General features: G+C 34.4%; 1 protein-coding gene across 1 annotated transcript; it reads left to right on the forward strand.

Moving 5' to 3' along the window:
* Positions 1–272: 272 nt before the first annotated feature.
* Positions 273–5,196, forward strand: LOC130745054 (oligopeptide transporter 6-like). The gene is made up of 6 exons (XM_057597202.1): positions 273–867; positions 1,550–1,647; positions 1,870–2,439; positions 3,005–3,263; positions 3,467–3,649; positions 3,822–5,196. The coding sequence occupies exons 1-6, from the start codon at positions 382–384 to the stop codon at positions 4,431–4,433; spliced, it is 2,208 nt and encodes a 735-aa protein (XP_057453185.1). The 5' UTR covers positions 273–381; the 3' UTR covers positions 4,434–5,196.
* The last annotated feature ends 6,159 nt before the right edge of the window (positions 5,197–11,355 follow it).

The raw sequence follows: 11,355 nt of genomic DNA on the forward strand, positions 1-11,355 counted from the left end.
TCATTTTTTATTGCAATTAAATGTATACCTACCTACAAATATGATTATCTTCTTCCATACGGTTGGCTCAGTGCCCAAAATGTCCAAAACGCTACTCCGGTGCATTTATGATATTGACATTTTAGTGGTGTTTCTTCCTTTTTTGCAATGTGCATGAATTTGAATTAGGCTCAGAAAATGGGATAGAATCAAAACTCCAAAATTAAATGCCTGATACTGTCTTTATGTGCGTGACATATTCCTCACTCTGTCACATTTTCCTTATATATATTACTCTACCGTGAATTCAATCAGCATATATTATCACACTATTGTCCTTTATCTCTTCCTCACGTTCTTGTGAATTTGAATTTTCCTATAGTGAATTTGTGAGCAGTGACCATGGCTTCAAGGCTTGAGATTGAAGGAAGTGAGAATGAGCATGGAGAAGAAGAAGAAGAAGAGTGCCCGGTGAAACAAGTGGAACTCACTGTGCCAAAAACTGATGACCCTAGTTTGGACATTCTCACGTTCAGAATGTGGGTTCTAGGCATTCTTTCTTGCGTGTTACTCTCCTTTGTGAACCAGTTCTTTTGGTACAGAACTGAGCCTTTGACAGTGACATCAATTTCTGCCCAGATTGCTGTGGTTCCCATAGGCCATTTCATGGCGAGAACGTTGCCGACTCGCGTGTTCTTCAAGGGAAGGCGCTTTGAGTTCTCGCTCAATAGAGGGCCATTCAATATCAAGGAGCATGTTCTCATCACCATCTTTGCAAATTCTGGTGCTGGAACTGTCTATTCTACGCATATTTTGACTGCAGTGAAGCTCATATATAGAAGAAAACTGGATTTCCTTCCAGCCATATTGCTCATGTTCACCACTCAGGTTCTATTCTATTCTATCCATTTTCTCATTTCTGGGTAGCTTAAAAGTTACTTTACTTGTGCTTTAAGAATCTTCATATTCTTAACTGTTGAATGTTATGGGACTAATGAGTGCGTGTTTGGAAATCGTTTTTCAATTGATTCTAACGTCAGAATCAATTTTGAGGAGAATTTTATGTGGGTAGCTTTCGAATTTCAGAGTGGATTCTAGCTCTAGGGAAAGAAAAGTTGATCCAAACATGCTATGAATAGTGAAATTGGTGGAGAAAGTCACACAATCTTGTTAAATGGTGACAACTTGTCAACATAAGCGTTAAATGATTTTTCAATTACAAGTCATCTTATGAAGAATTTTATCACTACATTACTTTTGTAGATTTTAAGGGAGTACCTACCACTCAGAAAAACCTAGAGAGAAATGATTCTTGATATTTTCACTAGATAAAAAAAGTTGAAATTTTAACCTGCATTCAATCCTGCCCCCAACAAATCTGCTAATTCATCTTTGACCCTGGGATTATTTGGTAAGGGTTGATTTCGGATACTTGAATAATTTTTTATTTATTCTGACATTTGAAACTATGTTATGTGGAAATTATTGTCACAATCAGCTAATTCTTTCACCTAACTCATATGAAAGGTATGATGCAGAATATTGTCTCATGCTATGTATTCAATTTTAGGTTCTGGGATTTGGTTGGGCAGGACTGTTCAGGAAATATCTGGTTGAGCCAGGGGAGATGTGGTGGCCTAATAATCTAGTGCAGGTCTCATTATTCAGGTAAGTTTTTTTTTTTCAACCAATGTGTTATTCAATCATCAGCTACTTCTTAAAGAATGCAACTATGCTAATAGCATGTTTGGATCAGCTTCTTTGTTCTTAAAATCAATTCTCACACCCAGAAGCTACTCACACAAGCTTCTCTCCATAGTTAATTTTGACAGAAGATTCAGTGCTAGAAGAGTTTCCAAACACGCAATAAGCGAGTTTATTGTAATGCAGGGCTCTACATGAGAAAGACAAGAGATCAAAAGGAGGCACAACTCGTACTCAATTTTTTCTCCTTGTTTTGATCTCTTCCTTGGCATACTATGTGTTTCCCGGTTACATGTTTAAAATGCTGACATCTTTCTCTTGGGTATGTTGGCTTGCTCCCAAGTCTATCCTAGTCCAACAACTTGGTTCTGGCATGCGGGGTCTTGGCATTGCTGCACTGGGATTTGATTGGTCTACAATTTCTTCTTACCTTGGTAGTCCACTAGCTAGTCCATGGTTTGCCACTGCCAACATTGCTGTTGGATTTGTTTTTGTCATGTATGTGATGACACCAATTACTTACTGGTCAAATGCCTATGGTGCCAAGAAGTTTCCAATATTTTCAAGTGGCCTTTTTATGGGAAATGGCTCGGAATATGAAATTTTGTCTATTGTGAACTCCAATTTCCATCTTGATCGTGAGGCTTATTCAAAGAACGGGCCTTTACATCTCAGTACATTCTTTGCAATGACTTATGGCCTTGGATTCGCGGCGCTTTCTGCTACGGTAGTGCATGTTCTGCTCTTTCATGGAAGGTAGCCACCCTGTGCTTCATTTTATTTTATCATCAATATGCCATGTTTAAGGATTTTACATATTATGAACATCCCCCAATTTTAAAATTTATTTATGCAGCTCTTGAATAGACCTCTCCTGAACTTATATATCAAAGAGCTTCAATTTATACATTCATTTCTAGTAGAAATTTCTGAATTTAAATTAACTTACAAGACATAGATATAGATTAGCGCATATTATAATTCAATAGTGTAGTGATGTTATGAGTAATTGCATTCCAGGTATGATTCTCTAAACTTGATTTCCATATACTGATGTTATCAGTTACTATGGTGAGTTATGCTTGTATGATGTTTGGATCAAATTGGCATGCTTTCACATCCTAGAACTACAAGAGTTTTTCTTATATTCCAATCTAGTATGATCACAGATTTCTTCTGTTTGAATAAAGTCAAGATGTTCTTGTTAGGACATAATATGAAAGTCTGCAACAGTCCTCAACATATTCCAATTTATTTTTTGGACAACTGTGTGATGTCTTGCAAAACTTTAATTTCATTTGCAATTACCATATTTTTTCAGGGAAATATGGATGCAGAGTAAAAGGGCCTTTGAAGATAGTAAAAAAATTGACATACACACAAGACTTATGAGGAGGTACAAATCAGTCCCCCAGTGGTGGTTTCACATCATTCTAGTGGCGAACATAGCTCTGATTATTTTTATCTGTCAGTACTACAACGAATCACTTCAATTACCTTGGTGGGGTGTGTTGCTAGCTTGTGCAATTGCCATTTCCTTCACTCTACCAATCGGTATTATATCAGCCACTACAAATCAGGTACCTTGACATTATATTAACATGTTTGGATTCGCATTCAAATCTTTTAGAATCACTTCTCCTCCCATAAAAGTCATTTGGAGTAGCTTCTCCCAGAATCAAATCTCCCGTGTATCCTAACAATCACTTACGTAATGAGCTTGCTATTTCTATAATGGAGCTAAGGAGAACTGTCTAAGACTTTGTCACTTTCTTCTTAACAGCAACCAGGTTTGAACATTATAACAGAATATATCATTGGCTACATGTATCCGGAGTTCCCTGTGGCTAACATGTGCTTTAAGGTGTATGGTTACATTAGCATGGCTCAAGCACTAACGTTTTTGTCAGACTTCAAACTCGGTCACTACATGAAGATTCCACCAAGAACAATGTTCTTGGCACAGGTCAGTTATGATTCATTTTATTCCTCTCTCATTTCAAATTTGAGCCATAAGGGTCCTAAAATTATGATTAGTGGACACCAGCACGAACATACATTAGTTTTCAGAGGTGTCACAATGCGCTGGTGTCCATGAATCATTAATCAAAACCTAAAGCTGAATTCACTTTATGCAGGTGGTAGGAACAATCATATCAGTAATTGTGTACACATTAACTGCATGGTGGTTGATGGGGACAATCCCTAACCTTTGTGACATCTCCAAATTACCAGATGATAGCCCTTGGCGATGCCCAATGGACAATGTCTTCTATGATGCTTCTGTTATCTGGGGTCTTCTAGGACCACGAAGGATATTTGGAGACCTCGGCGAATATGCCAAAGTGAATCTATTCTTCCTTGGTGGAGCCATTGCTCCACTTCTAGTTTGGCTTGCTCACAAGGCCTTCCCAGGACAAAAATGGATACGTCTGATTCACATGCCTATCATGCTTGGTGCTACATCAATGATGCCCCCTGCCACTGCAGTTAACTACACTAGTTGGTTACTCGTCGCATTTCTCTCAGGGTATGTGGTATTTAGGTACAAACAAGAATGGTGGAAGCGCTACAATTATGTTATGTCTGGTGGTCTTGATGCTGGAACTGCCTTTATGACAATCTTGCTGTTTCTTACACTCAATGGCATTAGTATTGACTGGTGGGGAAATGGTAATGTAGATGGGTGCCCCTTGGCTCGTTGTCCTACTGCAAAGGGCATTGCAATTGAAAGTTGTCCTTTGCAATGATCACTTCTTCATGAATCACGAATCTTCATTTAGGTACATTTAGTGTGTGCCAATTTATAAGAATAGTTTCGTTTAATTTTTATTTTCAAGTGAATGGCAACGTCCATTTGATGTAAATGGGTATCCATAACATTTCCTATGCAGTGATTTAGTACTTTGAAGAGTCTACATAGCAAATTTCAAGTAACCATGATAAACTTGTACAGGCAGCACATTCTTTCCGGAAAAAATGTTCCAAACACGTTGGTTCACTGAATTGAAAATATATAAAGAAGATATTGGCTATTAAGTTTAGATGAATACAGATAGATAAGAACAGGATGGAGAGGTTTCTCCATGCTGGATGCTTTTCAGTTGCTTCAATTTATAGACCAAATTCATTTCCTCATCTTTCTACGATAATCCTAAAGAGACTTGGAGAGGATGCTGCACCTGCAGTGGCTGAAGTTGGCTCACTGAAAACCGTTGATCAAAATGTAAAGTTTCTGTGAAATACACATATTATAATCCAGAAGATGTTAGATGATTTTTCAAGCCTGCAGAGCTATATACCAATCGTGGTCTTCGTGGGCGAATTAAAGAATCCGTAGGTACACATGTTATCTTAGTTGTTATGTTAGAAACGGTTGAAATTATGTCTCAGTAGCTGTTTGAATTTTAAATTTAAGTTGTTGGTTTGAAGTTGTTATTTAAATTTGAATAAGTCCTAATTCTGTTAGGATGATTAGTTAGACTATCTTTGAATTTGTTTAGAGTATCTTCTGTTAGTATTTCAAATTTTGCAGATTTCTAGTCAGTTTGTTAGTTACTCTTTACCTTTAAAAGAGCAAGTTCTGATTAATAAAAAATTGGCCTTCCATCATAAATATTTCTCTTCTCTTTCACGTTAAAAAAAAACCATAAGAGTGGTATCTAGAGCCATCTTCTTACGGACCTGTGAACATGGATGCTGAATCAAATTTCTCCAAAGTTGCACCTCCAGTCTTTGATGGAGAAAACTACGATCTATGGGCTGTCAAGATGGAGGCTTACCTAGAGGCTTTGGATCTTTGGGAAGCTATAGAAGAGGATTATGAAGTCGTTCCGCTGCCTGCCAATCCTACCATGGCCCAGATCAAGAGTCACAAGGAGAAAAAAACCCGGAAAGCAAAGGCAAAATCATGCCTTTTTGCTGGTGTTTCATCAACCATCTTCACAAGGATCATGAGTCTCAAATCAGCGAAAGCAATTTGGGATTATTTGAAGGAGGAGTATGTTGGAGATGAAAGAATAAGAAGCATGCAAGTGCTCAATTTAATGAGAGAATTTGAGATGCAGAAGATGAAAGAGTCTGAGACAATCAAGGAATACTCAGAAAAATTGTTAGATATTGCTAACAAAGTAAGGCTGCTTGGAAGTGCGTTTGCTGATTCAAGAATTGTTGAAAAAATTCTGGTAACAGTTCCTGAGAGGTATGAAGCGTCTATTGCCTCACTTGAGAATACGAAGGATCTTTCTAAAATCACTTTGGCAGAAGTGATGCATGCATTGCAAGCCCAAGAACAACGAAGGCTGATGAGAGAAGATCGTGTTGTCGAAGGTGCTTTTGCAGCAAAGCATCATGATAATGGATCCAAAAGAAATAATTCTATTAAGAAGAACCAACCAACCAGTTGTGAGAATTTTCCAAACAACCAAAACAATGACAGAGGTAGAAAAAATTATCCACCTTGTCATCATTGCGGAAAGATGGGTCACCCACCGTTCAGATGTTGGAGAAGGCCAGATGCAAAATGCAGCAAGTGCAACGAGATGGGGCATGAAGCTGTAATTTGTAGAGACAAAATCCAGGAAAGTGCAAATGAAGCAAAAAATGCGCAAGAGGAGGAAGAAGACGTGCTATTTGTTGCTACTTGCTTCTCTAGTAATAATTCTTGTGAATCTTGGTTGATTGACAGTGGTTGTACTAATCACATGGCCAATGACAAAGAGTTGTTCAAGAGTTTGGACAACACCAAAGTCAAATGGGTCAGAATCGGGAATGGCGAAAAAATTCCAGTAAAAGGCAAGGGGACAGTAGCTATAGAAAGCTACACAGGTACAAAAATTCTCTCTGATGTTTTGTATGTACCTGAAATTACTAAAAACTTGTTTAGTATTGGACAGTTGCTTGAGAAAGACTTCAAAGTTATCTTTGAAGATAAAAGCTGCATAGTTAAAGATCCAGAAGGCCTTGAAATGTTCAAGGTAAAAATGAGGAGCAAGACTTTTTCATTTGATTCAATAAAGGAGGAGAAAATTGCATTTCATGGTGATTTGGCCAACGAGTCTGTCACACTTCTTAGTGAAGGTGACGACGAAGAGAAAAAGAAAGGGAAAGCCAATTGCAACAACGACAACAGGGGTGTTACTGTTGAAGATGATGGTGGTGTTTTTGCAGCCACTGAGGTTTTGGGTCGCCAGCCAAAAGATAAAGAGCCTGAAGGTCATGTTCATGTGCCAGGACCTCAAGGAACAGATCAAAATCCAAAACTACCTAATGAGAGTCCTCCATGTCATCACATGTACCCTACACATTACTATGTTCATCCACTTCCTGCTTTTATTTACAACAACTATAGTGTGGCGTATTTTGCACCTCCGCTACCATATTCTTATGCATACGTGATGTGTCCATGGAATGGAAGCGAACCTGCCGGAGCACATATTCCAGTATGGTTGACTTTTTGAACTTTGAGAAGTTAGAAGTTTCCAGCTACTGATCCAAGGAGGAGTGTTGAAATTATGTCTCAGTAGCTGTTTGAATTTTAAATTTAAGTTGTTGGTTTGAAGTTGTTATTTAAATTTGAATAAGTCCTAATTCTGTTAGGATGATTAGTTAGACTATCTTTGAATTTGTTTAGAGTATCTTCTGTTAGTATTTCAAATTTTGCAGATTTCTAGTCAGTTTGTTAGTTACTCTTTACCTTTAAAAGAGCAAGTTCTGATTAATAAAAAATTGGCCTTCCATCATAAATATTTCTCTTCTCTTTCACGTTAAAAAAAAACCAACAGAAACCTTTACTGTTAGTCTTGTGCTTGGATGATTGATTAGTATAGTATATATTGGCTATGGAAAAAGTTGAATGAACTGGTCAGATAAAATTCAATTAACATGATTAGATCTGCCCCACTTTTGAACATTAATTATACTATAACTGATGCACTTGTGCAATGGTAAAAGAAACCTGCACAGTATAAACTAAGCCCAGCACCCCCCACCTCCCTTTAATATTCAATAACCATTGGTGAGAACAATGTGCAACACAATCAATCAATTTTGAAGGTGTACCTTAACAAATAGTCAGATCCAACTCTACACAGATTCGAGCAAACTTTCCCCCTTCAACATTCAGAGTATTTTGTATCCACTCTGATTGCTTTGCCCACTGCCGATGCCACACCTAGGAGAAAGCTTTCGTCGTAAAACACCACATTCAGACCTGGAATAAAGATCCATGTAAGAGTCTTTGTAACCTTTGCTAATGAAGACAAAAAGTCCTTACTTCAGGCAGACGTAGACACAACAAGATGGTGATAAAAAATCATCCATGACCCCCCTTCCATGACGCGAGGAAGATACTAAATTCTTAGAAATGATAATTTGGAGACTTTTTTATATATAATTAAAGGATGAAATATTAAAATAATTCGAAATATTCATTATCAATTAAACAAAATTTAAAAGTCATGAAATGAAATTAATTATGACACGATACTATTTTTAACTATATTAAAGAACATGAAGATTTTAAATGAATGTTATTTACTTTTATCTTTTATGTATTCACGTAGTATCTAAAAATAATACTTTAAATCCATTAAATAAACATAAATTACTTTGAGTATCAATCAATATCAATATCAATCAATATATATATTAGAAAAGAAGAACTCATATCATGCTGATTTAATGACGTGTCGTTCACACATTAATTCTTGGTGACATGTCGTTCTCACGTTAATTCTCATAAAAAAATTTCATGTGTCATTCTCATAAAAAAATACATTTTAAAATTTTAGATTTGATTAGGATTTCGGTTGTTTATTTCTTGATTTTATCTTAATTTATTTTTGATTTATTTTTTGAGTATTAATTAATTTTTATGGTATTTTTATTGAATTTTCGGATTTTTAATTAATTCAGAACTTTATGAGTTTTTTATTGTGATTTGCTAGATTTTGATAGTTTTTATCTATATTTATTTAGTACCTTTTTAAATTTTATATTTGATTAGAATTTAGGTTTTTTATTTCTTGATTTTATTTGTGGGTCTTTTATTTTATTTTTTTTATTTATTTTGATATTATTAATTAAATTTTATGGTATTTTATTGAATTTTCTAAATTTTATTTAATTCATGATTTTATGAGTTTTTTTTGTGATTTGCTATATTTTGGTAGTTTTTATCTATATCAGTACCTTTTTAAATTTTGGTAGCTTCTACGTATGCGTACCTATTTTGATTTAAAACCAAATCATCCAAAAAAATTATTACTAATGTGATATTTTTTAAAATAAAATCCGATGAGATAACAACCGAATGCATTCAGTTTTTATTTTTCAAAATAATCATTATATTCTAAACTAATTGATTGATATTTTTTTAAAAGATTTGATCTATTTATCTAAGTTATTCCATCGGCCATATCCTCCCCTATATATACTCATCAAACTCTCATCCTAAATCATCTCTTCAACTCTCTTTCATTCTTCTCTCCATCGATCCGCTGTCCGCCACCGCCACGTCACCACCCAACCAGGTATCTTCTGTTGTCCCTTTTTCCCCGATTGCATTGTTGTTCATTGTTCGATTCCATTTGATTTTGTTTTGTTGGTTTTGAAGTTATGGGGACCAACGATTAGGACAGTGAAAAGACAAAGCAATACAATACTTGAATGAGAACCCACATCTTCTACACGAAGTTGAAAAGATAGTTCGTTATTCATTGATTGATGGAACTAACCAAACAAGCCTGAGCCGGGTACATGAAGTTTAGTCCAGTCCTCCATCAAGATGAGGACTAACCTCACAAATTTTCAATGTACTAAATTTTAAATTCTGTTAAACAATCTGATGAGATTGGTAGTTTTTATCTATCTTTAATTTAGTCTCACAAATCTTGAAACCGATTTTAAAGGTTTAGATAGATTTAATTTATTTTTATCTCTTTGTATTATTAATAATAAACTAAATCTTAACAGATATTCAACAGAGTCCTTATATGTCTTCGACTTCTCTGCATTTTTAGGACTTTTGGGTTAAATAACATTTGTGATTTTTTCTCCTTGATTTGTAGGTTGAAGAAAATATTCGTAGTGACGGGGTTAATCCCATGGCAGAGCGGTGTGGTTACCTTTGAGACTCACGATATTGCTCAGGTTGGTACTACGATCTATGATAGAAAAACTGATGTATGAATTCTCATATTTCTGAATTAATTAATATGATATCTATTGAGTTTCTTTTTTTATCAGATATGTCATGTCCTTTTAGTTGCCGTGAATGAGGAATAAATTGATTGAAGATGTAAGCTAACAAAGAAATAGAAACCGTTTTGTGCTTTATGTTTTTGATATGTTATTTGAATTGTGAACGACACAGTGTAGGTATATATTTCACCTATTTTTTTTTTTTGTCAATTAGGTATTTCACTTTTTTTTTACTTGAAAGAATTAGGTATTTCACCTTGGTGAGAAAGTAAAATAATATGGATCACAATTTCAAAAATTTCAAAAATAATAATCACCGTCAAAAAGAAAATATGAACCACTGCAAGATGAGATTAAATGTTTACCTTTTATTTTGTACAAGTTTGATTTTAGGATAGAATTAGGAAAATAATCTTTAAAAAATCAGTTAATTTGAAATTCTTTTAAATAATATTTTATTAATTATAGCGTCGTATTGAATGTTGTTTTTAATAAAATATATACAAATTGAATAATTCTAAATAGTTAGTGTATATATTTTTTTAAAAAAATTGTATATTGGAAAACACAAAAAGCAATTTGAATTAAATTTTTTAATAGGTAACTGGATTTAAATTTAAGGCATTTCTAAAAAAAACACATGTTGACAAAAAATATGAAGAAAAATACATTAATTATCCAAAAGCCCGTAAGTAACAAAAAAAACATCAAGTTGTTCAGCCCGTGAAAAACACATTGCCAGTCCACTAGCACCTTTCATAAGTTCTAAACCCTAAAGTTACATATTCCCTTAAGAGTGTTAATTAATTTTTATCGTATTTTTATTGAATTTTCGGATTTTTATTTAATTCAGGATTTTTATGAGTTTTTATTGTGATTTGCTAGATTTTGGTAGTTTTTATCTATCTTTAATTAGTACCTTTTTAAATTTTAGATTTGATTAGGATTTAGGTTGTTTATTTCTTGATTTTATCTTGGGTCTTTTATTTTCTTTTTAATTTATTTTGAGAGTATTAATCAATTTTTATGGTGTCTTTATTGAATTTTCGGATTTTTATTTAATTTATGATTTTATAAGTTTTTATTGTGATTTTCTAGATTTTGATAGTTTTTATCTATATTTAATTAATACCTTTTTAAATTTTAGATTTGATTAGGATTTAGGTTGTTTATTTCTTGATTTTTTCTTAATTTGTCTTATTTTTATTTAATGTTAATTCCGGGAAGATGGAGCTGATCCGGTGCTGAGGGTCCACAGAGCTACCATGGACACGCAGAGATTTGATGGTTGCTAGGTGAATTTGGTAGAGTTTCTCATTAGTCGCGGACTAGAGCTTATAGGTTACTACCTATAAGGTTTGATGTACATTTATGGAGGGTGAAATGATATTACTCCATCAAATCAGCCACTATTATTGTGATTGCAACCATTATTAATTTTAAAATCTTATTTTTAACTATAGAAATTTC

Source organism: Lotus japonicus, chromosome 1 (genome assembly GCF_012489685.1).
Source record: "Lotus japonicus ecotype B-129 chromosome 1, LjGifu_v1.2".
Classification (NCBI taxonomy): Eukaryota; Viridiplantae; Streptophyta; class Magnoliopsida; order Fabales; family Fabaceae; genus Lotus; species Lotus japonicus.